The sequence below is a fragment of the Pararge aegeria genome, chromosome 2 (assembly GCF_905163445.1).
Source record: "Pararge aegeria chromosome 2, ilParAegt1.1, whole genome shotgun sequence".
Taxonomy (NCBI): Eukaryota; Metazoa; Arthropoda; class Insecta; order Lepidoptera; family Nymphalidae; genus Pararge; species Pararge aegeria.
In genome coordinates this window covers 5,856,121-5,883,054 of record NC_053181.1, presented here as the reverse complement: position 1 = coordinate 5,883,054, position 26,934 = coordinate 5,856,121, and the positions used below count along the sequence as shown (strand labels likewise).

Below are 26,934 nucleotides of genomic sequence, written 5' to 3'. Positions count from 1 at the left end.
AGATAAAGAGCAGCCCGCACGATGTGCCTACTACCTTTTATTTTCTTCCCGCCCTGTAAGTCACGACATTGCTAAAGAAACTAAATAAAATTCCTACGGCGACCACGACTTGCTAAACTATACCCAATGATTTCTACCAGTTTACCGGTAGCTTTGGAAAAAGACTAACAAGAAAGCGTGTTACAGACGAAAATAAACGTCCAATAAGAAACGACCGTATCCAATAAAAACTAAATAAAACCACAGATTTAAAATGAGCGGAAAAGAGGTCTCATAAGTATACGATCTTTCTGTACATACAAATTACAATGCCAAAAAGAACGAGTAACATACGTTAGGAGCCAAATTTGAACATAACAATTGTAAAATTTTTTTACTAATACAGCGTTAGCATAATAAATAAAGAAGTTGCTATTATGTCTCTCACTCTCGACCGAATTTTCACTTAAGTATAATATCGTATAACAAAAATATGTTTCAAATATCTTAACTTAATTTTCCAGTAAAGTTTACTGGAAAATTGCAGCTGCAAAAGTCAATCCATGTTGGAGATATATGGCACATTATTTGCATTAACATCTTTGCTTGTCCTTTTGTTCTTGAAAACGTGACTTCATCCCACAGCGGCGTATTTTGCCAGATCACGAATGTCGATAGGGCTTAGCTACTGTGCAACACACGTATGGCTGCTTATATTAGAAACCTCGAATATTTCTTTTATTGGAACTACCAACAGAATTACATCTAGCTCTTTTACTGTACAAAAGGAAAACTTAATCGACTTTTGGCACAAAAAATTCAGAGTTATTTGTCTAGTCTAATGTATTATTTAATTTCCTCCTACCATGGACTTTTTAGTTAGGACATAATTTAAACACAAATAGGGACATCGTGAGAGAGTTGATCAAATTTTGATCATGCTAGAACACTGCAATTAAAAGGATTTAAAATCTCTACGTTTACATTGTACTTCTTTATAAAATTAACTTAAAAGACAGACAATCAAAAATGATGCATCGTACTGGAAGAAATAAAAGCACTGATAAGTACGGTCGTTTGTAATAGCTCAAAAATCCACACACAGTCGTAACAAGTAGAGTTACGAGCGGTTAAATAAACGGTTCTACCCATTAATTCTATTGATACGAACCTTAGTTATGTAGCCGATCCATAAATAAAGCTAAAACCGATCGCGGGAAAACGATTCGTAACGTCCTTACGAATCATGGCTATAACAAAGATCATTTAAGATGTTTTAATGAAAATATCTCCATATCGGACCCAGCTTTAGGCAGTAATAACGAAATATATATATATATTTAAGCAAATATTAGTCCACGCGCACCTAAGAACGGATTCAACCAATATTTGTATTGAACAACTGCTTCCCAAAAGTATATTTTCCCATTCAACAACTTCTATCTACTGTTCAACGCGAGGGTTTCTCAAATAGTATCAATGTTTATTCAGAAACGATTTCCAACGTTGATTTAAAGTTGAGTAAGAATTTTGTACTCAAAAATGTCAATGTCAGCATTATAGGAAAGAATGCAATATTAAAGGCAAAATTAAAGCTAACGTTTCTATCTTCTTACACTTGAAAAAACTAAAAAAGTCCACTAAAGTCCTTACCTTTGTAAACCTTATCTTTGAAACAATTAAAATGCATTTTAAGAGGATGCTATAAGCTGAGGCCTGTCAATAAGCCACAAGGTTATTTTAAATCCAAAATGTAAATTTAGAGGCATGCCGGCTTAGACGCCGCAGGAGGCATAGGAGTCGCTGCGACCCCGACCCGACCCATCCGTGCTCCATGCTGCGAGACATGCGAATTCACTTTGAACGATGTTTGCTTAATAAAGGTTTTATCAATCAATCTATTCGTTGTTTTGTCAGTTGCTGGAAGGAAGCCATTTTTATTTTGTTTTGTGTAAACATTTTGTGTATTTTGTATCTTTACTTTGTTCTTTTCTATCTTCTGTAACCAAAAACTTTTTGGGATTTAAAATGTACCCGCTGTGAAGATAGCTGCGAGGTGGTCCCCAAAGATTTATCTATTGAAGACCCCCACGTAGTTATTTGATGAAATGGAAATAAGTACAAATGTAAGTGTTAATATACTGGTTGTTGCCCGCGACTTCCTCCACGCTTTTTTTGCTTTTTTACAAATATCTTGTGCTGCTAAATCATATAATAATAAAAAACAGAATTGTCTAAATATAAAAAAAAAACACCCTTATCATTTAGGGGTTGAAACTATTTTTTCATTTTCATTGCGACCGATTCTCAGACCTAGCGAATATGCAAAAAAAAATATATAAGAATCGGCAGTCGTGCCGTATCGGAGGAGTTTGTCACCAAAAAATGACCCGAGAATTTTGTATATTAGATATTTTTTTTTTTTTTTTTTTTATATTTATAGACGAGCGCTTGACTGCAATCACACCTGATGGTAAGCGATGATGCAGCCTAAGGTGGAGCGCGCTTGCCTAGAAGATGCCTATTCACTCTTGATTTGAAGGTACTAATGTTGTAAGAACTGGGGAAAATGGAAGCTGGAAGAGCATTCCAGATCCTAGCGGTGCGAATTAGAAACGAAGATGCGAAGCGCTTCGTACGCGTCCGCGGTATATCGACCACGTAGGGATGCAGATCCTTCCGGTGCCTCGCGGTTCGATGGTAAAAAGGCGAGGGGGGAACTAGATCAAATAGTTCTTGAGCACACTCTCCGAAATATATCCTATAGAATACCGAAAGGCAGGCAACCTTGCGACGATGTTCCAAACTCTTAAGTTTTTTATTGGCTAGGTCACCGATGAGCCTTCTAGCACGGCGATCAACCGAATCCAGGGCATCAAGCTGATACTTGGCAGAGCCATCCCATAAATGGGAACAGTACTCCATGCACGATCGAACTTGAGCTTGGTACAAGGTAAGAAGCTGTTCAGGCGTGAAGTACCGCTTGACCTTATTGAGGATGCCAAGTTTCTTGCCAGCTGTTTTTGCCCTGGATTCGATGTATTGTCCAAAGTTGAGGTTGGATGAAATATTGACACCTAGAAGCTCTAAACTGTCGGTAATAGGCAAAGATATACCTCGGAAAGTCGGAGTCAGGGGAAATGGACTCCGTTTGGTAGTAAATAAACACGCTTGCGTTTTGGTAGCATTAAATTTGACCAAATTGGCGTCTCCCCAATCAGACACCTCATTTAAGGTCAGATTAATGCGTTCCACCAAAGCCTCTCTGTGTCCTAAAATTTCAGCACCACTAGCACGGGGACCGGGCATATATCTCTCCGTTACAGTGCTATCATCTGCGTACCCAAAGATACCGGGTTTCAACAGATCATTAATGTGAAGCAGAAAAAGTGTAGCGGAGAGAACAGACCCCTGAGGGACACCGGCATTGATTGCCATTTGATCTGACGAGGAGCCATCTAAGACAACTCGAAAAGATCGACCACTCAGGAAATCAGATATCCAGTTGATGAGACTAGTGGGTATCCCGTAGCTAGGTAACCTATTTAAAAGGCCTTCATGCCAGACCCGGTCAAAAGCCTTTGACACGTCAAGGGAAACGGCTAGCGCTTCACCATGTTTGTCAATGGCCTCGCCCCAGATGTGAGTGGCATACACTAAAAGATCCCCCGTCGATCTATTACGACGAAAGCCGTACTGTTGATCCGACAGAAGGTCATATATGTATATTTCAAAAGAAGTACATACGTATGCACATGCCAGTCTACTAAGGAATCTGAAATCCATTTCAAGTCACATTGCATTAGCAATAAACCCAAGGGAAACGCATAAATCTCGAGAAGCTTGCATCAACAATAAACTGTGGGTAAGTAGGCATTCGTCAGCTCTGCAGCGACAGCGGCCAATAAAATGTTATTATTTAGAAACTCATAACGGCGTGATTTACTGGTCATAAAATAGTCAGGTCAATCACATCCTCTCAACTAGTGAAAATGATTTCTTTGTCCGAAGCGTTATCCAAGGTTTAGTAGCTACTTCAGATCACCCAAGTCTTCATTTCAAGATATATATATATACATGATGGATTTGTTCGAGTGGCGTCTATATCCGGTGTAAGCAAATTTAACTACGAATAGGCATGTTTATTCAGGGGTGCACTGAACCATTAAGCTCGTAACAACATCGACCACGTTAAATACTTCGATACTATCATAATGCTCAAGTTTAATTGCTTTCTTGAGAACCCATAAAAATTGTGAGTGGCTGCAGTTCAATATTTAACAACAGTTCGGCTTAATTTAAACCGTAACGTTATTAAATTGGAATGATTTAAATCGTAGCACTATATACGTTGTTATATTTAGATTACCCGTATCCAAGTGCATTATAATAAAATGCACACAATAGTAATTGTTAATAGTTAAGACGTCTTTTAGTCGTTATCTCGAAAAGATGTCTCCTTAGAAATTGTTTATTGCACCAGTCCCTTTACAGCGACAAAAAAGTTTAGCTGCGATCTCATTGATTAATTTGTTCTGCCGTAAAAATTCTCTTCGCGTCGACCAAAAACGTCCTAGTAGAGAACAGGCCAGTCGAATATCGGGGACGTTATTTATGATACGCCATTCTCCTCAAAGAACTATATGATTTACAACCCATGGCACAAAAGCCACTACCTTATTATGACGTGCTGGTTGGGCCCATGCATTGTGCCGGCGTATTTTATTTTTCCAATTGTGCCGTGTTTGTTTATTTTTGGTCCTTGTCCCTAAATACTGTATTGTCGTGATGTTGCAATGTGTCTCATATTTCACGGTCCTTAATTTGTGACAACATTGAATCCCTTAGGATTGACCATCGTGATATTTATTATGGAAAGCCGTACTTTCTAATGTAAGTCTATTTATTCGATTTATCAAAGAACTAAAACTAGTTACGTCGTTGAGAGGAGTAAACAAAAGTTCTTGATGCATAAAAGTACTTAAGGTTATCGAAATGTTAACAAGAGAAAGAAAGGAATCTTGTATTGATAGTGGTAGAGCGTGTATCATACTGATTAGCCCCATTGGTGCTAAGTGATTATGTACACAAGTATAGATAGTAGAAGGGATCCATAAGCATGGTTAACGCTGACGCCTCGTGCGTGTATTTGCGTAGGGGGAGTTAGTGGGGCATGTGTGTGGTCCGCACTCTCCACCTACACTGTACCAAGTTCTACAGCGAAGATCTTTACTTTATTGTAAATAAAGGTAACGATTATATTACTTTAAATAATAAAAGATATCTCCATTTAACAAAAACCATATTCTTTTAACAAATAAATTAAAAAAACTCAAGACATGATTGTAAATTCTGTGGAATATAAAGCACTTATTCATGATGACGAAACAAATTATGTTCAAGAAACCAATTTGGATTAGATGACATTACGCATATTGTTCAACAATTATAGAAAATTGGACTCAAAACTTTCACATTGCCTGAAAGTTAACAAAATTTCTAGTGAAACCTATGCGAGATATCCCTTTAGTTTGGGTAGAAAAAACCACACTGAATCTAAAAAAAAATCCATATTTTTAGGAAAGCGGTTAAACAGCACACTTTAATATGAGTTATGAAAGTAATTTTTAGCCCGCTGGTAAATAAATGCTTTGAATTGTTAAATAATCCGCTTCGGTCGAACACAATAGTTCGGCGCACATTTATTTCTGCAATAACCGTAATAACTATTTAGGGGTCGCGTCGCGTGTCTCTTCCCATCCGCCTATTCAATTACGATTCACACTAAAGAATTTTAGTCGAACCCTTCTCTAATGGGGAATATTCATCAAGCGACGAGCTGAAGAGTTAATATAGTGCAGAGCAGTCTCGTAATCAAATACAAAATGCACGAATATAAATTAAATCAAGCAGAATACTTCAGAAAATTGATGCGGAAAAGACTTTGACGAAATAGTGAAATAGAGTAAACCTTGTATTTTGGTAATATACCATAAAACTAATTTAATATTTCTTATACTCCATCTTCACATAAAGTGTGAACACTAAAAAACGAACGAGTCGAACGCTAACTTGCTGTCAAATAAATTAGGCGTTATTTTGCAAAACCAAAGTTAATTCATTCGGAAGTCAATAAATAAATTTATTTCGTACAAAACCATATATAAGAATTAGATTGCTTGAGATACACTCTTGCGTATATGTAATACTGTTCTGTGCATCTTCAAGGATACTGACATGATGATTGGTTATATGTATTGGCCAATCTTGCAATAATTATTCACGTTTACGTTTATTTAAATGTAAGTGGTTGGACCCAATGGACTCATGTTTTGGCAAAGATGAAAGTTTTGTATATCGTCTCCCCCAAGAGTGGAGAGACACATTGCTCTTTGGACACATTTGAGCATTGAATAAACATTGGCGGTAAATAAAATAGCGGTCGTGTGGCATCACAACAGGAGTTCAAATATTATGCTTGGTGCGGTGTCACGCTGAGACGTAAGCACTTCATGGATTATTAAAACCGACTGTAATTATTAAGACCGTGAGACTCGCTATATAGATCTGATCTCTGCTGGGTGCTGATTAAGAAAAACAAAGGTAGCATTAATTAATTGGTCAAACAGCCACTCTGTTGTTGTAATGATTGACTTGATATTCTTGTTTGACGACTAGTTTGATATCGATAGCAATCTCATAGTATAAATCGGTGTTCCAGCGTAAGATGAAAATGTGTTTAATACGTGTGACGTAGTAGTATGCATAATGCCTCATTTATTTCTGCTATATATATATATACATATATATGAGTACTACTATATATACGAAAAATAGACTTTTTTTCAGCGCTGGTTCTTTTGTAGTCGTATCAAAATAAAAATAACCATTTAAATTGGTCGTATCTATTTCATCAACATCATATCAACCCATTACCGGCCCACTAGATGGCATGGGTCTCCTCCCACAACGAAACGGGGTTAAGGTCGTAGTCCAGCACGCTGGCCCAGTGCGGATTGGTGGACTCCATACACCTTTGAGAACATTATGGAGATCTCTCAGGCATGCAGGTTTCCTCACGATGTTTTCCTTCACCGTTAAAGAAAGCGACATTTTCATAAGGCTTAAAGAATCTATTAATTCTAATTCTTTATACATCACAAACCTCAAACTTTGAATATTTGTATTTCTTTTGTTCTGGAAACTTAGCACATGTCGTTCTATATATTTATTTACTTTAGATTCCACCGTTCGTTAAACTATTTATTCTGAACTGTTTAAGCTCCATTTTTCTTTCTTAACAAAAAATAAACCTATATCAATATAGATAAAATGATTTCCTCATCTGGAAACCGACAATCCTTGTGCTCCAAAAAGTTTTGATAAGAGAAGGATTTGTTTGTGTTGAAAGAACGAAGAGAATTGTTCTTAGAACAAATACATAAAAAATCCCAATTTATTTTAGTTTCGGATTTGGTCGAGCATCATCGATCATGGTTGGGGAGCTGTCAGATTTTAAACTGAGCTTGAAGCGGGTTCGGGGTCTTCACTGGCTCGTCAACGGTGGCAGTGATGGACACGTCGTGACGGCTCTCGCCTCTGCGTCCGCCACAACTTGCTAAACCGTCGACTGTACCTGGCCGTTCTCCGGTGATCGTTCTAACCTCTTTGTCAGTTGGGGTCAAATCTATCCTTATGATAATAATTTTTACTGTGGAACGTAAATCAATAGTGATTTCTATTTTGATGGATAGCCATGTATTTTTTCTTCGGTCGACGGCCGTAAACGCTATAATTACATTATTCCTTTTTTTATAACCCTAAATGTTTTTATTTGTGTTATGCCTCTTACTATAGTTCCCACAACTAATGGACAGATGCGATTTTTGGCAATATACGTCTGTGTCAGTTAAGGTGAGATGAATAATATTTTTTACTGTGGAACGTAAATCAATGGTACTTTCTATTAACAACACTACTACCTTTTTGATGAATAACCATGCATTTTTTCTACGGTCGACGGCCGTAAACGTTTTCATTATAGTATTTGTTACTAACCCTAAATGTTTTGTTTGTGTTATGTCTGTTACTAAACTTCTCAAAACGACTGAACCAATGCGATGTTTTGCATTACTTTGGGTATCACTTTTGACGTTCTTTGTTATCGTCCACTAAAGGGCATTTAAGTCGTGATTTTTATAGTTTTTTTCAGTTCATTAGCTTGAACCACTTTTCACCATAAAATTAAGCGTTCCATTTCATGTACAGAATAAAAAATCCGTCTCTAAACATAAAATGCATTACCGCAGCAATAGCTCCGGCACGATTGTAAAGCTCGTCCACACACGCGAGTGCGACGTGACATACGCAACATGCGTGCGCGCAGCCTCTGATCGATCGAAGCTTTTTGTCGCGTTGACGTCTCCATTTATTTAGGAGCAAATTGCCACAAGGCTAACACAAAACCCTTGTCGTGATTGAGCGTAGTGCTTCGCGCCATTATTTTGAATGAACCCGACTATCGATCACTGGTTACATTACCGAGAAACTAATTTTAAGCGTTATTTTGTGTGGGCCTTTTGATGTATCGGTTACATGTTACTTTACTCGGTCCCTAGTAAATTATCGTATGTAAAAAAACAATATTTGTAGCCGCCTACGTGGACCGTCTTAACTTATAGACCTCTACTGCTGTTGAACAAAGGTGGGAACTTCTACGATTTTTTTTTTGTATAGTAATAATTGACGGAGCTAGATGATACATCAAAAATATACAGAGCAACAGCTTACTACAGGGCATGCTAGGTACATGTTCTACAGTGCCGCCCTGTTTCCCTCAACCTGAGACGTAGGTTTTGGGCCTCATGTTCCTCTAATTACACCGGAAACCACGTCTTTCAGACAGAAACACAGCAATACTGCTTGGCGGGCTGTCATAAATAGCTCTACTTCTTCTAAAACTACTACCTAGTGTCACTTGTTGATTCCTTCTATGGACCTTGTATTTAAGTTTAAGACGTAAATTTCTAAACATACCCTTTGTTTAGAAATTATTAGACTTAGGAATTTTCAAAATCTTGAGTCATTTGTTTCCTTCTCCTTTGGTGATGCTAATAAAAAGTAAATTACACAGACACACTAATTTCGTTTCCTGGTGTAATCCAGATATTTAAATAAACCATTGCGGTTAAAATAATATTTGTTTAGTCATAGAAAAACTCATCTCACACTACGGTTTTGCTCTCATTCGTACCTATTACGGAGAGCTGAAAACATTGACTCAAAAGCACTCAAAACTAATGCTAATTAAGCACCGCCAAGGTAATCCTATTCATATTAATTATTAATTGGATAAGATTGTTTTTTTTAGTTCACAGATTTACGATCTGTGCTTTAATTAGTCTCATCAAGTCATCGTAAGACACAAAATGATCCCGTAGCGAAGAACTTTTGTATACAAATTAGCCGCTTGGAAGGTGAACGGCGATCATTGGACGGCGGTCGGTTTCACGTTATTTATAAAGATCTATTTATTCAGCTGAGCTTTATTTCTGACCTGGATGCGGGAATGTCGCGTCTGTTTGTTTTGCAACAGATATATCTTTAATCATTTCTGCTTCCAAACAATTAAATGAATGTTGATATTAAACTATGTATTTGACGTATACTGGGAGAAATCTATGGCTACTTAAGCTTCACTAATATTGTGAAGAGACGGTGTTTTAGTATGATATAGAATTTATTAAATCAGTGCCCTTACTACAAGATTTGCTCGCTCGCAATCGAAGAGTCAATTTCGAATAAGGATTTCATAGAACGTCAAAGTAAAATCGATGTTAATAAATTGTGTTAAAGCTCAAAGCGCTCAAGAGCGTTTATAAAATGAAAATGAAAATCAGAAGTAGAGTATATAAGACTCTAAAACACGTGACATTAGGCTTTACGACTCCTCGTTTTTGAGCGGTCAAAACTTATACTAATCCTATAGAACTGATACCTGAACTGATTCAGTTGGATTTTAAAATGCTATAAGAGCAGCGAAATACCAGCAGGTGAGCTTGCAGTCGTGGGCTAACTTGTAGTGGAACAAAAATACTAACATAATACAAAAGTTAATATTAGATTTACCTTTACATAAGTTTAAAGGAAGTATATAAAATGATGTTGGAAAAGAGCAACTGCTGAGTTTTTGCCGGGTTCTTCTCGGTTGCCTTCCAAACCGTTGGTAGAGTCACTACAAACAGACATACTTGACGTTTGAAAAGTGCTTTAAATATTAAATTTTACCTTTCATGAGGCTGATGAATAAATGAGAAGACAAACAGCAGGTAATATTTGGTCAAATTGAACCAAAATATAGTAAAGTGGTTGGTTAATAAGTACACGTACATTACGGCATCCATTTATGGCTCAAGAGAAACGCCTACCCAATTATCACCTTAATGGATTCCACACCAAATCAACTACTGATGATTGCATATCCAGTATCAATAGGAATGCCACCACCGCTAGCAAAAAAACATAGTAAGTCCAATGCAATTTTACAATTTAAGTCTGTACTATGTAACTGGATTCAATCGATGAGGGAATAACCATAATATGAGATCGAGTTTTATGAAAGTCGATAAGTATTCGTATCGTCTTGCAATGCCTACAAAAAGAGAATCCTTTGCTATAATATAGTAGGTAATACAAAAACAGAACGTCTGAAATTTCAATTAATATCTTACAATGCACCTAATATTGTTAGAAAACTAAATTTTTAATGATAAAAGTAATTCAGAGCAAATGTACCTAAATGCTACGGTAATAAAATAAATTAATAACTAGTCTGTTTTTATCTGATTAAAGTAATATGAATAACGTGGTAAGGACAATGGCAAAACTTTTATATACACAAGAGACTCAAGATGATTGTTAAGAAAACCTTCAGAACATGTAAAGTTAAACTTGGTTATTTCAACATGAAATAACTGTTTTTGTTTTTTTTAATTACAGACTGCCTGTAGCCATAACATTAAATTTTAGTTAAGATATAAAAATGCATTAAATATAAGCAAAGCCATTTCTGCAGACATCCCTACACATAAGCTCATATAGAGTTGCTGTTTCAAAATTAACAAAGCGGTCTTTGTGCTCAATCGAAAATAACCCAAATCCTCAAATGAAAACAAACCCAAATCTCAACCAAATTGGCCACGAAATAGAATTTTAATTAAGCACTTTTATTCTCATCACGTAAGAGGGATCGTGTTTTTGCCTAAGCCACACCTGCCTTGGATGACATATTACACTCGACCGGATTAAAAACTCCGCTCGAAGCAGCCGTGAAATTAAATTTATTTAAACCTCACTCCACATCATCCCGCGTGTCAACATTATTTACATAAAGAATATTTTCGAGAAGGACGCAAGCTCATATTTATTTAGTGTCGACGCTAGATGTTTATTGAAATATTTCATTGTTAATTCTCTAAGCGACAACTTCGTTTAGGAGGGGAACGGCAGCAGAGTGACGGCCTCTGAATAAGGTATTAATAGTATTTATTATAATAACAATATCTTTTTGGAACGTTCTAAACGTTTTATCTGCTAGTTACCAGTAGTTAAATACGTTAGGGAATAAAAGGTACTCTGAAAAAAGGGCTCTGGTGAACTTAGAAAGATAAGCCACGGAACTGGACGATTTACACGTAGGTAGATGACGTGACTTGGTCCTGATAATGTTGGTATAGGTCGGTAAAAAAATTAAGAACCTTCTGATAACGTTCGTAGATAACCCAACGGAAACGAACCTTTTGTCAAATAAACATTTTAGCATTATAATCTTTTAGGCACGTACACGGTACACTGAGTAAAGTATGGTTTCTTGGAACGATAATATAATCATACCAGCTGTTGCCCGCGGCTTGGTCCGCGGTTTTTTGGTGTTTCCTGCTACAGGATCCGGGAAACGTACATTTTCCTGGGATATAAAAGCAGCCTATGTGATATCCAAGATAAAATTTATCTCCATTCATCATTCAAGATTCAGTCAGATTGCTTCAGTAGTTTTTGCGTGAAGGAGTAACAAACATCCATTCATCCATCCAAATAAACTTTCGCATTTATCCTATTAGTAGGAAGTAGGAAGGGTAGAGTTATTTCGTATTTTGCCTACCTAAATTAAGAAAGGTCCTTTTAACTTTCCTCTCAATTTTTTTACCCTTACTTTCACATTCAAGATTTTGGCTTCGTGTGCTTTAATAACTAGAAATGATAAAGATGGGTAGCACAGTATCGTCCTATTGCCAACATTAGATTTTACGCTCTTAATAAGTCTCATAACAGATTGCTTTTACATCTTACTAACATTATAAAAATGTGAATGTAGGGATATTTGTTATGCTTTCACGCAAACGCTTCTCAACCAGTCGTCATGAAACTCTGTACACATACTCTTGAAGGTATGAGAAGTAACATAGGATACTTTTTATTATAAAGACGAATATTTTTACAAAAAATAAATAAAGTTATTTTCTTCTGTCACTTACAGACATAAAAATTGAATGCCTCACAAATAAACTGTTCCAACGGGATGATTTTGAAACAAAAATAAATGCGGGCAACATCTAGTAAGTTATAAAGTCATACATAATCACAATCGAGTATCAAGAAACAAACGAAGAAACTATAAACAATGGACTAATTGTTTTTTTAAACGCATGTAGACGTGGGCTAGACGAAACCTTATAGCATTCGGGCGTATCAAGTTACAATCTTCGCTTTTTATTATTTCTCATCCACCAATGCTAGTAACAAGAAACCCAAAACTCAAGGTAAAATATCCCCTTACACACCAGATGGGTTGCGTGGTCATTTTTTCCCGGTAAAAATTAAATTACCTTAAGAGGAATAATGTTATTGTTACTAGACTGTTGTACCCTTATAAAGCCCTCGTGAATTTTGTTAGTACTTGCAGCCTGCTAGTTATTTATATCTTTAATTGTTTCGGGTTCATGTATCACCTTTTGAAACGATATCTATTATATTTATATTCTAAAAAATTCGCTTACTGGTAAAGTAACTTTGCTTTTCGTAAAAAAGTGTGATTAATTTGAATCGTTTTGAAGAATTTCCCATATTAAGTAGTGGCATTGGGCTTTCATACAATTATACAATTTACTTCTTTGCCTTCCTTAGCAAAGCATTCCCGCTGTGCCCAGCTTTGGAACCCTAATCAGGCTGACCGCAATAAGGATGATAATGAACATTATCTATAATCTATTACTAAACATGAGTGTAATTCTACTTCAATATAATTCTGTAAGAACTAATTTACTGAGTAGGTACTTTCAAACAACAATAAAATCAGCTTTGGTTTATAATCTGTGGAATTAACTACATTTCACTTCTCGGAGCACTAATATTTCATGATTTAAGTAGACACTACTTATAATGCTTTATTGTGAAATGAACAGCGATTGCTTAATAGCTAGACAGCTGGTTGCACTTTCGGTATATGACTAGAGCGTCGCACGATTGATGATGCTAATAATGTTTTTCATGCCGGGCAGTGCTGTGCGAAAGGAATCTAGGGATAAATGGCAATGATAAGTACTAGATCATTAAAGGTCGGAAGGTGAACAGGTAAAAAAGGTGACACGGCCATTGATAGTTCGAAACAAAAGTTTTCAAAACAAACAAGTGCTGCCATATTTGTTTCCTTTAATAAAGGCATTAATTGGGAATGCATGGAAAACGTGGAAATTAATAAAAGTGTTTATTTGAATACTTACCAAAATGTATAAAATTGATATTTTATAAATTTTGGTAAGTATTATTTACAAGGAATTATTGGAAATACTGATGCTTACTTGAGATGCGAGATAGTAAAGCCATAACAAGTTTCTACTTCTGCAAAACACAATGATGATTTATTATTACCTGCCACCGGCTCCCAAGCTATTTTAGCAACGCCAAGTAGTAAATAGCCAAGATGAGCGATAACAAACGCCCATAAACCATCCTGTCCCACGATAGCACCTCATAATGCATCTAGACTTTATCAGCCAAAGCTTTAATGCATATAATAAAGGTAGAGAAAACAATCATCTGCAAAGTTAAGATCTTACACATTGCTACTAGTAGTAACGATCTGATAACAACGAGTAAAGTAATACAACTTTTTTAAGTTACAACGATGTCGTTGCGCAGATGTCATCGCAATAATTATGCACCTGTTTGTTTTCATGTTTTTCTAATACAAAGGCTTTGTTGCTAGTTGTTCTAGTACTTAGTAAGCATGTTCGACTAAGGAATACGGGATCCTGGATACAATTCGGTTAGATTTTGGTATTTTTCTTTCAATAAATTCTTAGTACCAAGCCGGAGTTAGGATGTCGATGTTATCAATCTACGCAGAACTCGTCAACATTAACGATTATTCAGAAGTTCTGATTACAATCGGTGAAGTTCGCCAAACTAAAATCTAGCAGCGTGAAGAGTCCCAATTCTCTTATATGAGAGAGAAAGCATGTGCTCAGTTGATTAAACTTGGATAGCAGAGATCTTTTTACCAACTTTCTTCATGTTTCTGCTTTCCTTGTATTTACTTTCCTTGTATTTATACAAATAATGTCTGTAAAGTTATTTGGTATGTACGAAAATATTTTTGCAATTCTAAAGTTTAGATCAACCAATCTGGGTGGCGTTTGGCGGACTTATATATGTAAAATTTAAGCTAAAAATTGTATTCTTATCCCACCCATAACCTTGTAGCCGCATGAAGATAATGTTCATGTTCGACAGTGTCAGGAAAAGCATTTTAGGCGTCGAGCTTATTGAATTGCCAATAAATGTCATCCGAAATAAATTACCCACTCGCTGTCGGTTGGTATGAGATCTCACGGACTCGCCAGTAGACTCTACCAGATTTGAGCATAAAGATACGAGATATGTTAATAATTCTTATTGTAATAAACTATACCCTGCTGAGGTAAACTTTTGGTATTCCGTTAAAACATGCGTTTGTTTATCTATACATCTATATTTATAGATAGATATATAAAATTTAATTGTACAATCTTCAGACGGTTGAGTTTTTTAAATAACGGCCTATTATCGAGCATTTGATTTAGATTTAGAACGAGATGATGTTTTTTAAATTTATATCTGTGTTTCTTTTAACATTCGGAACAGCTTAGATCCACTTCTTACAACGGATAACCTAAATACAATTTGCTGAGTAGTAGGAGTGTAGCGGTGATAGCTCAGTGGATAGGAGTTCCTTCTGCACCTTCACGCACGCCCTTTGCTAAGTTATTTGCAACAAAAATATCACTTGCTTCAACGGTGAAGGAAAACATCGGGAGGAAACCTGTCCACCTGAGAGTTCTCCAAAATATTCTGAGAGGTATGCGGAGTCCACTAATCCGCACTGGGCCAGCGTGGTGGACAACTGCCGTAACTCCTACTGATTGTGGGAGGAGATCCTTATCATATAGTGGGCCGGTAATGGGTTGATATTATGATGAAGTAGTAAGGGTATTTGGCAGGGCTATGCTGGGCTACTAGCGTGGATGAAGTTATTCTATTCAAATCTTAAATGAGACTTCGAATACAAAATAGGATTTAATTTAGTAATGCCTTCCTTATCGACAGGAAGGATAGCACTACTATCAACAGACTATCAGGGCGTATAACTGATTATTACAAGCTTATAGGTAGGACTACAATCTTAAACTAAGACGAGGAATAAACATTCTTGAACTAAAACTATATATTAACTTAGGTCGAATAACTTTACAAAAGAATTACTACCCACGTGGCTTGTTTTAAAGTTAAGAATGTACCTAGTTATTAGCTGATTACCATATTAATCGTATATCGGCAGGCTATCTTGTCGTAGCTTAGGTGCGATGGCCGTTGGATCAGAAAAGTTCTAGAGTAGAGATCACGAACAAGCGTCGTGTGGAACGCCCTCCAACACGATGGACCGACAACGTAAAGAAAGTGACGGGGAGTGGAAGGATGGATGAGGAAGGCTGAGGACTGGGTGTTTTGGCGCTTTTCGGGAAAAGCCTATTTTTAACAGTGGATATCCGAAGGCTGATGATTAACTGTACAGGTTTATTTCAACATTAACTTATATGTGCGCGTTAGTTATATATATATCCAAACCACAAGGACGAAGTCCCGTTTCACTCCTTGAAGATAGTTATTCTAATTTTTTGACCAAGAACAAAGAACAAAGATGGTTTTGTCGTTGACAAAGATAGATTGCACTCCACGCCCGCAGGTCGGTACAATGGGCGTGGACAAAGACATGCTTTTGCGAGCGGCATTACCTGCGCAGACGCATCTTAAAGGGGACCCTTTAAATCTGACAATGCTGTAATTGTAGCAAGGCACTATAATAACTTGAAAATAAACTGCCTCTTATGTTTAAATTCTAGGAAATAGATCGAGCAATTTAACGTTGATTGTATGAAAGTATTGTTTACCGGTATTTGAATGTCAAGAAATTAAAAATCTGCAATAATCTAAAATTAATAGATTAAAGTAAAAAAATATAAAGATACTTTCGCTTTAGAAGGTTTTTTAAAAAACTTTTTTTTTTTTTTTTAAAAGTTAGTTCTTATTAATTTACTTGTATGAAATTATGCGCGGCCGATGGTGCGGCCAATTTAAACTGATAATATTTTAACATATTTATTAACATATTTAATGGAAAAATTAAGGGGACATAGTAGCAAGTGCGTGCGAAGATAAAGTTAACTTATATGAAATTGAGAGATAGATAAATAAAAAGTCACTCAAGTGTTCATAGCGTGCATATTCTAAGTAAAGTTGGTGAGGTAAAACCCTTCAAACTTTATTATCTTGCACGTAAAATCTTTAAAAGTCCCAAAATACAAATTGGGTCTGAATAATGGTTATTGTCGCGTGGTACACACCACGGGACATATTTCTGGAAAGCCGGATTGTCACCTCGCCACAATAAAACCTCGAGGCAGATCGAAGATAACGCAGCCGATGTTTTATGTTTATGGATTTGGAAATTGCCGTGAAATGGGATTAGGAGACATGGTATTGTATTGGAGGTAATACAGATTAAGGTTTTCAATAGATATTTAATCTGCAATAGTGCTTGGATGGTTTTATAAAAATGTTATTAATTTAGGTGTAATTAAAGAATAAATACAATGATATTTAAATTTCCTTTTATAAATAACTCTGCTAAAACGATGTTTCGGATTTTTAGAATATATGATTGGGAAAGTTGGCGTCTGATAATCGTTAGCTAACGACAATCAACTGCTGCGACTTTTTTGGTACCCACCGGCCCAATAGATAAAGGGAAATAGATATGTAGGTTAGGTAATATCTACCTTACTTAATACGTTTTGATAAATTTATATAGCGTACATGTGTTTGGGTACGTGTTTTGTGTCTGTGTACCTATTTATATAAACAGTAGGTAGATTACGTACCTAATCAACACGGAAGATTATTATGAGCCTTTCAAATGACATTATTATCAACAATACAGATAAAAATCCTTATCACCTTAATCACTGATAGGAACTGCATTGGTATTCGTATCAAGATACTATAACATATCTACTAATATATATACAAATATAAATACGAAAGTTTGGATGGATGTTTGTCACTCAAAAACGCCAGAAGGGCTAGCACAGGTAGGAGACAAAAATTATATCCTCCGATTATAATTAACGTGTCCACCTGCTAAAGCGCGGGAACACGGAATAGGAGAAGTTTACCCCCGCTTAATATTACACATATGTATATTACTAGCTGTTACCCGCGACTTCGTCTGCGTTTGATTTTGTTTTATGATGTGGCATTAAATTTAGTTGTAGATCTAAAAAAAAATAAAGTATGTAGTATCGCTAAGCCTTAAATCAGGGGTTTGCTGCTGTCCGCTGAGGAGTTCTGTCCTCTATCTCAAACCACAGTTTAGGCAAAATTAAACACATATTATTACCTCTATAGTACAAAAATAATTATTTAAATCGGTTATAATTTGTCGGAGTTATGGTGTAAAATCGTCATACACTCCTCCCCTCTCCCAAAGGAACCGAGCTTAATGTCGGGATAAAAAGTATCCTATTTTACTTCTAAAACTTCCAAGAATATGTGTACAAAGTTTCATGAGGCTCGGTTTAGTAGTTTTTGCGTGAAAGCGTAACAAACAAACTTACATTGACATAGGTATATAATATTAGTAGGGATTTGGATATTATTTCCACTTGTGCGACAATGCTCTGAGAGTTGATAAAGCTGTGGGGGACGATAAATTTTTATCCTTAGGATAATCTTTATGGTGCAATTCATTCATCAACCTTCCAATGTTTACACCACGCACATTTCACTACAACACCGATCGTCTTCAGGATATTTGTTGACTTTACAATTAGTGACTGATAAAAAAAGTCTTAGCTTATTTTTTAATTGATATTAATTATATCAAGGTTATATTTATAGGAATTGCCAGGTGTCACCTGCCGTCCTCTTCCTGCGGGGAGACTAAATTAATATTTTGGAAGCCACCAACCCGTCTGCCCAGTGCAGACCTTTCCATACGGTAGGACCTTTCCTAACGGGATAGACAGGCTGTTGATGCTACGAATGGCTTGTTATGTTTCTGTTTGTTTATCGTAAATTTAGCTGAAAATACAACTGAATATTTGCATGATACATACCTACAAATTATACTGTAACATCTCTTTGCGGTTATGTATTTCGTTTCCTTTTATTGATGATGTTTATTTTATTAACTGTCATTCGTATCCTCTATGTAAAATCAGCAAAAAAATGCAACCTGGATGTTCTTTTATTTTATTTTAGATATTCTTCGCAAAGAAAGTTTTATTTTTTGATAAAATCTCTAAATTCAAATATCTTTAAAACGGTTAACTTTTTTACAAACCATTATGTGTTCATACCTATTTATCTGTTCATAGGTAGTTCACAAGTAGGTAATAATGTCACGATAACCTCCTAAGTTATCTAGGTAGACTTTATCCGTCACCCAGTACACAGAACTGACCTACCTAGGTAGGTATTTCAAATTTTAATAACTAATCCCAAGTGCTTGAGTGAATAATACCTACCTACTTAATTTTAATTTATTTTTAGGAAACGCCAAGCCTTGAGGAAGGCGTTCCAAGGATTCCGTAAATTTCCAAAGGGAACCCAATTCCTTAGCCTCCGATGTCCGTAATTCCGTCAGCGGGCTGTATCTCATGAACCGCAATAGGAAGAGATATGAAATTTTATTATATTATTGTAGTTATAACAATAGTGTTCCATATTGCACCTTGGTACAGAACCCTATGCAAGTCCAACTTGCACGTAGCCGGTTTTTTTAAATATTGATCTTGATTACAATTGTAACTAACGCTAGGTACCTAATCGAAAGCAATGAAAAAGGTCTGTGTAACCACAGAGCTGGTAAACTGAAAATACTGAAGAGTTTGTATCTATGTTTGAACTTAGCAAACCCAGGATTTAAGATCTTATTTACAGGTACGATTGCAGTTTATCTGAGAATCTATCACTGATCTAGGTAGTCCGTCTTAGCTATGATTTTTTTAATACTTTGCTTTAGATACCTAGTCAGTATTTTAAAGGTTATAAAGCGATACTCGAAAGTTAATGTGGATAAGAGAACGAGGCAAAGGTAAAATTATAAAGCAGAACGGAGCAAAGGTAAAATTATAAATAGGATTAGATCAACATATTGTAAATGTAAAAGATAGGTTTAAATAACTTCACTCACCCAATAGTCTCCATACTTCAGCGCTACTCAAATAAACATTCAGATGTCCAAAACACGCCGGCAACAATATGAGAAACGTTAACCACTTCATTTTTACACGAGTTCTTCAAAAAATAAAGGTTCTTTACCAAAAATGTTCACCAGAACAACATTTAACTCACATTTTCAACCACCGTCCAACGTTAAGTCGAAGCGAGATTACACATTCGGATAAAATGTATAAATTCACAAGAAAAACACGTTAACTACACAGTTTGAGATCGAAACTAAACAAAAATCTTTATCTTTATTCATGTATATGTGATTGGTGACGATATTACCGAAAATATCGCGTATAAACAATAATAATTGGATTGTTTTTCGATAATTTACAACAGCACAAGCTCACTGTCACGTTATCACCGCTAAACTAAACTGGTTTTGGAGTTTGACTTTTGTTCATTTGTGGGTTGCCAGCTGTCGCCAGTTCACCTTCCCGTTGCAGTACGAAAGGCATTAAATTAAGCGACATCTAGCGGGACTCGCTGTAACCCTGAGGCAAAAAGGCAAACCTTTCGCTAAGAAATACTCGCATGAAATACTAGATGGCAGCCTAGGACATGTTTTTCAAAATTATTGAGTCATAGGTATTCTGCTCATATATTTTAGAATACAGATTTAAAATAATGAGGGTATATATATAGAGTAAATCATATTCAGTAATGTTAACTAGTTTTAAATTTCCATATTATCGTGATTTCAACGTAAAGTTACATCATACCCTTTGATAATTTTGTTACTTTAAGCATCATCCTCGGTAGTATAGTGGTAAGTATCCCCGCCTGTCACGCGGGAGACCGGGGTTCGATTCCCCGCCGGGGAGTTCTTTTTTATTTCTCAAATTTTATTATTTTTATAATATTTTGAAAAATCTGTTCGACAAACTTTTTCTTTTATGTACAATATGGACACATATTATTTTATTTTTTAGTTTTCGTAGCTTTTGATTTCGTTTATAATTATAATAGTAGGTACCTACCTACTTTTATAATTATAAACGAAACTAAACCTACTTATCTTTCTAATTTTTTATTCTTTTGATTGTGGTTTAATTACTATTTTTATTATTATTACATAGTATATACCCCAAAATTTCATTTGTTACATTTTGTTTTTGATGATGTCCTTCATCGGTAATTAAGTTTTGTGTTAATGTGCGCAACTTCCGTTTGTTTATATACCTACAACATTCAACAAAATGTTTCTACATTATGTGTTATTGTCCTTTTTTTATTGTTTAGTCGCGGGGATTCGGCGACAACGAAGCTACGGGGGCTGGTTGCACACTAAAATGCGCAATATTTAGCGATGATAACGTTGCAGTAAGCTTACGCCGTTGTAAATTATCGAAAAACAATCCAATTATTATTGTTTATACGCGATATTTTCGGTAATATCGTCACCAATCACATATAAATGTGCAGCTTACTTAGCATTTTTTACATATTTTTATTATCTTTCTTGTAAGTGGTAGGTAAAACGGAAGGGCACACGAGATCTTTGCCACTTATGCGTTACAAGGACACAACTTTCAATTAGGTAAATAGGTACCTACCTAACGGTGTAGATCCGAACCACGCCTCGCTGTTCGATGCTAAAAAGATGAGGAAGGTCCTTATTCTATTCTTGAGCTAGTAGTTGCCGGCTTTCTTTTTCCGCTTTTACTTGGACAGCAGGTTGGCGCAGTCGGCAGCTGCCTTGTTTTCGGAGTCCAAGGCCGTGGGTTCGATTCCCAAAATTGGAAAACGTTTGTGTGATGAGCATTCGGGTTTATTTGTATATTATTAGTATTTATGGGTATAATATTCATAATAATATTTATGACAATATTCATCAGCTATCTTAGTACCCATAACACAAGCTACGCTGAACTTGGGGCTAGGTGGCGGCTACGCTTAACTTGGGGCTAGGTGGCGATGTGTGTATTTTCGTAGTATATTTATAGTACGTAGTTTTCTATTACGGTTTAACAAGTAATACAGTGGGAACCGTTTATCTAAGAAAGCCTATGTTACTCCATCCTTTCAACTAACTCTATGCCAAAAATCAAGTTGATTGGCATCTTAGTTAGGGTGTGCAGGAAGGACAAACGAACAAACACACTTTCGCATTTATACCTAGTATTAATAAGGCGAAGTTTATCATTAAAACTGTACCTATAGATTGTGAACTGTGTAGTTTGAGAACTGCAACACGGGCAACCTTAATTTTTTTAACAGGATAATGATTTTATGTAACCCAATTTATTTATGTAGGTACTTTGTGTACTCGTTCATTTCAACGAGGCTTTAAGTCTGATTATAGGTGGGCTTCCGTGAAACCATGAAGCAATCGTAGTATAAGCTATGTTTCTTAGATTCTTTTCTTCTTACTCTTATTCTTGTCTTCTTAGTGTCTGGGTATGTATATTCTAAGTATTTATGTATATTATTCATAAAAATATTCATCAGTCATCTTAGTACCCACAACACAAGCTACGCTTACTTTTGGGCTAGATGGCGATGTGTGTTTTGTCGTAGTATATTTATTTATTTATTCTACTACTTTTACTACCTATCCCGCGACTTCATCCGCGTTTATTTCGATTTTTAATGTCGCGGAGGCAGATTGTTTTTTTGGTATTTGTACTTATCATCTCCCAGGATGCAACAAGTGGCATTATATTCCCTTAGTCGCCTCGTACGACAACCGCGGGAAGTGATAACAACTGAGTTATAAATACTTGAGGGTAGGCATTAAATAACTCTTACAATGCCTATCCTTAAGTGTTTTATAACTTGTACTGGATTTTTTCTTCATTTTATATCATCTGCATACCCGTTGCATACCCTCTATGCACGCCACTGGATGCAAGGGATATCTTATTACTAAATCCCACGCTTCGTAGGGATTATAATATTATGTACCTGTACCTTTCTCCTCGTGCCGTGCTGTGGTGACGGCAGATCAGAATAAAGTTGTTATCACTTCTCTTCCCGCGGTTGTCGTATGAGGCGACTAAGGGAATATAACGGAGAATGGGCAGCAGCTTCTTCTGTGCTACTACCACCAACTACTGCGATCTGATACTGCGAAACCTGTCTGCAGAGCGTGGTGCTGGGCAAATTGTCCTTTTGGGAGGCCTTTAGTCCAGGAGTGGACTGTTAGGCTCAACTCACACTGGCGCAGAGTCGAAGCGACGCGACGCGTCATATTTCTCCGCCTAAAGCATATTCACCTTTATTGTTCTACTATTTAAGTACAAATTTGTGCTATGTAAATATGGAAGCGCGCGTCGACGCGCGTTGACGCGCGCATTCGCGCTCCGACGCTCGGCTGGAGTCGAGCGGATTCGCGAGTCGCCGCGCGTACTCAGGCGCAGTGACGCGTCAGACGCCGACCACAACGGACGGACGACAGTGCTGAACTACGACGACAATGGACGAAGATGAAAAATTAATTTATTTAGTACAGAAGTATGATTGTCTGTTTAACGTCAAGGCGAAAACCTACAGTGATAAAAATTGTAGGAAAAATGCCTGGCAAAAAGTAAGCGGTGAAATGCAAATTTCTGGTAAGTACTATATAATTATTATTACATTTAGGTACAGACGACAGCACGTCAAACGTAACAGTTTGACCTTGAGCTCGTATTTATTCCGTTCGTGCTAATGGCGGCTTTCGTAGTGCAAGTGTTACACTTGACGTGCTGTTGTCTGTACAAAACACACACAGTTATATTTACGTAACATTATGATCACTTCTTTAACATCGTCTGATCATTTCAGTTTGCCATGGTACTGCCCCATGCTCGGATATAAAATAAGATTTGAATGTCTCTCTGATCACCATGGCATTTGTCATAGTATGGTAATCGACTGACCGTATATCTTGTAATATACTATCACTTGGCAATTCCAAGTTTTCGAGTTCGTAATTTTCTCTTACGTAATTATGCAAACATGTGCATGCAAGAATCATAGAATCAAGATGCATTGGTTGCATTTTTATTTTTTTTTGAAAAACCTCAAATTTTTGTGTCAGAATTCCGAAAGCACTTTCTACTAAGCGCCTTGCTCGGCTTAAGCGATAATTAAAAATTTTCTTATCATGATTGTCAGACACCTGATTTCCAGGATATGGTCTCATGATGTGTTCGGACAAGGGAAATGCTTCGTCTCCTACAAAAACAAGTGGCATTTCCTCTATCATACCTGGCAACCTTTTATTAGGCGGTATACCAATCGTATTATTTTGTAATCGTTGTCCAAATTTAGAATTGTTTAATATGCCACTATCGCTGTTACGTCCATATGCTCCGATGTCAACAATAATGAATTTGTACTTTGCGTCAACAACAGCTAACAAGACAGTACTAAAATATTTTTTGTAATTGAAGTACAAACTGCCGCTATTCCAGGGAGCTCTTATATTGACGTGTTTACCGTCAATTGCCCCTATACAATTAGGAAAATTCCATATGGTTCTGAACTCCTCCTCTATTTTAGTCCATAATTCTTGTGTTGGCTTCGGCATGACAATTGGCTGTAAATGTTTCCATATTGCTGCGGAAACTTCATGTACAATTGTTAAAACAGTGCTGTATCCAACTCGATAACTTTGAGCTAAGGCTTGAAAGCTAATTGCTGTAGTCATAAATCTGTAACAATTAAAAAATACACATATAATAATACATTTTATTGAATTAAAATAAGAGTTACAATTGTTTTGTGTTACGATAATTGTTTTGTGTTCCTAAAAATTATTTTGTGTTCCTTTTTCAGAGGCAGAGTGTCAAAAGCGGTGGAAAAGAATTCGAGATTGTTACAAGAAAGCAATTAGGCTAAGACAGTTTAAGAGTGGTTCTGCTAGATCAAATGATAAGCCAATAAGATTTGAAAAAGAATTGGAGTTTTTAAAACCATACTTGCAGAACAAACCACAGACGTCTAACTTAGAGAGCTCCGAAGAAAATGACGTAAACACTGATACCGACACAAACTTGTCCGTTGCGTCGCCATCTCGACCCGAATCACAATTATCCAGTCATTCCGATACTACTCGAAAGAAGTCACAACCACTATCACAAATGTTATTCGCACAATATTTGGAAAATAAGAAAACAGAAGAAGATCCAACGGACACTTTTTTTCTCTCTATGTCCAAAACGGTTAAACGGATGCCAATACAAATGCAAGTGCTACTGAAACGACAGATATTGCTTTTAGTAACTGACGCGGAAATAAAAGTTGCTTCGAATGAAATGTGCACCTTTCAACCTGAAACAACTAATATCAACTCAACGCAAGCAAATACTTCTTCATCCATCGGCTATACAACAGAACTACGAACCGAATCAGAAAGTCTTCAGCTACAATCTAATTCCACTAACTGTATTTCTAATTCCAACACTTATAAAATGCAGCCAAATACCGGGTATTATACAACACAGCTACCAACCATTTATACTCCTTCTAACACATACTCAATGCAGTCAAAAACGTCATCCAGTAGCAACAGCATAATCCCTAATCAGTTCGAAAATAGCACTTCTTCGAGATATCGTGTGGAAGATCGTATGGAAGATCTCGACCTGCCACCTTCACCATACATACCATTGCCGATTGGGACGACGACGCGGCAACAAAGGGATGGTGATAATGACTACAGTTAATGACGTTATGTATGACTGATTTAATGCCATGATTTACGGTATAAGGGACGGTTCTCCAAAAAATTATAAATACTTATTTTTTGTCATACCTACGCCTGTACTTTCCGGAAATAATGTGATGTAGATTTTAGCTTAAAATTATGTGATAGGTAGATATGCATGGTATCAGTTTTCGAAGAACTGTCCTTGTGTACTTAATAATGCGCGTAAAATTAAAGATAAATAAATCTATGTAAATTAAAATAAATGCTTTTGACTCTTCCTAATCAATTTACATTTTTTATTTTTATTTTAATGCTTTAGAATAGAATAGAATGGAAATCTAAGCTAGCTTAAAAATGTACTTACCTCAAGCATATTGATATCCGCTCTTCAACGGAAATAGGTATTCTTAAATTTGTTTCTTGCTTTTGGATGTGAGGCCTCAAAATATTTACCAAATTTTCAAACTTATCTAAACCCATTTTATAATAATCATAAAAATATCTTGGGTCCAGACTTAAATCATTACTACAGAGTGTTCTGAATTCGCCAAGTATATGTCTTTTCTTCCATAACTCGTGAACCCAAAATTTTCGTTTTATTTTTCTATCCTCAGCTGCTGATGTAAATTCACTTTCTTCCTCTTCAGCTTCTGATATTAGAGCAATCATGATAAGATCGATATCAACCATTATAATACTGTCGAGCGAGCACCATTCACGAATGTTCGAAAGTCTCTGAACTGGTTCCGTCACTACGCGCCGTCGCGCACAATCGCGCGTCGCCTCGCGAAGACGCGCGTCGCCTCGCGAAGGCGCGCGTCACCGTGCAAAACATGACGCGTCGCGTCGCTTCGACTCTGCGCCAGTGTGAGTTGAGCCTTATAGGCTATTGATTATACCTATGTACCGAATTTGTCAGGTGGAAGGGTTCAGCCGTGCCTATTTACTTCCCTATTTACAGAGACGTGCGCGATTTAGCGTTCGTGTACGCAGGGCCGCCCCTGTGTGTGAAGTGTGCGGCGCCTCCAGCGAAAAATAGTTTTTGTTACACTTACACAACAACCAGTGCCGAATCACAGAGGACAGAGGACAGACAGACAGACAGACAGACAGACTGCCCCGCGCTTGCCTTATCCGGCACTAACAACAACATATTATTTGTATTGGAGTATCGATAAGTAAGTCGGTACCATTATAACATATTACCATACTAAAACAATATAAAAATAATATTTATCTACATTTTAATATAGTTTATATAACTTTCACATTTGTTTAGAGATATTTAAATCACATATTTAAAATTAGAAAAAATATAATCACAAAAAATCTAAAATAAAAAAATAATACATGAATATTCCCGTATAACAGACGCTTCACGGAATTCGCACACAGGCGCTGAAGGCGCGCGGCGTGGCCCCGCCTGTACGGTGCGACATAAAAACCGATAGGGGGTTTATAGAACTGCCATAACCCTAATAGGTTAGCAT

The 26,934-nt window shown here is 36.5% G+C and overlaps 3 protein-coding genes and 1 non-coding gene across 4 annotated transcripts in view; 2 read left to right on the top strand and 2 right to left on the bottom strand.

Annotated features, from left to right (window-relative positions):
• Positions 1–20,156, bottom strand: part of LOC120634411 (tyrosine-protein kinase Drl-like) — a 56,500-nt gene extending 36,344 nt beyond the window's left edge. The window contains exon 1 of the mRNA XM_039904949.1: positions 19,769–20,156. Within this exon, the coding sequence (XP_039760883.1) occupies positions 19,769–19,859 (91 nt within the window). The 5' untranslated portion in view covers positions 19,860–20,156. The remainder of the gene's footprint in view (positions 1–19,768) is intronic.
• Positions 20,157–20,558: 402 nt separating this feature from the next.
• Trnad-guc lies at positions 20,559–20,630 on the top strand. The gene has a single exon. It is a non-coding gene; the product is annotated as a tRNA-Asp (tRNA).
• A 2,573-nt stretch (positions 20,631–23,203) lies between these two features.
• Positions 23,204–25,814, top strand: LOC120631471. Its single transcript, XM_039901080.1, has 2 exons — positions 23,204–23,360; positions 24,571–25,814. The coding sequence occupies exons 1-2, from the start codon at positions 23,225–23,227 to the stop codon at positions 25,458–25,460; spliced, it is 1,026 nt and encodes a 341-aa protein (XP_039757014.1). The 5' UTR covers positions 23,204–23,224; the 3' UTR covers positions 25,461–25,814.
• On the bottom strand, positions 23,354–26,168 carry LOC120631460 (protein ALP1-like). Its single transcript, XM_039901067.1, has 2 exons — positions 25,809–26,168; positions 23,354–24,446 (listed from the first exon to the last, which is right to left on the bottom strand). The coding sequence occupies exons 1-2, from the start codon at positions 26,132–26,134 to the stop codon at positions 23,552–23,554; spliced, it is 1,221 nt and encodes a 406-aa protein (XP_039757001.1). The 5' UTR covers positions 26,135–26,168; the 3' UTR covers positions 23,354–23,551.
• Between the last annotated feature and the right edge of the window lie 766 nt (positions 26,169–26,934).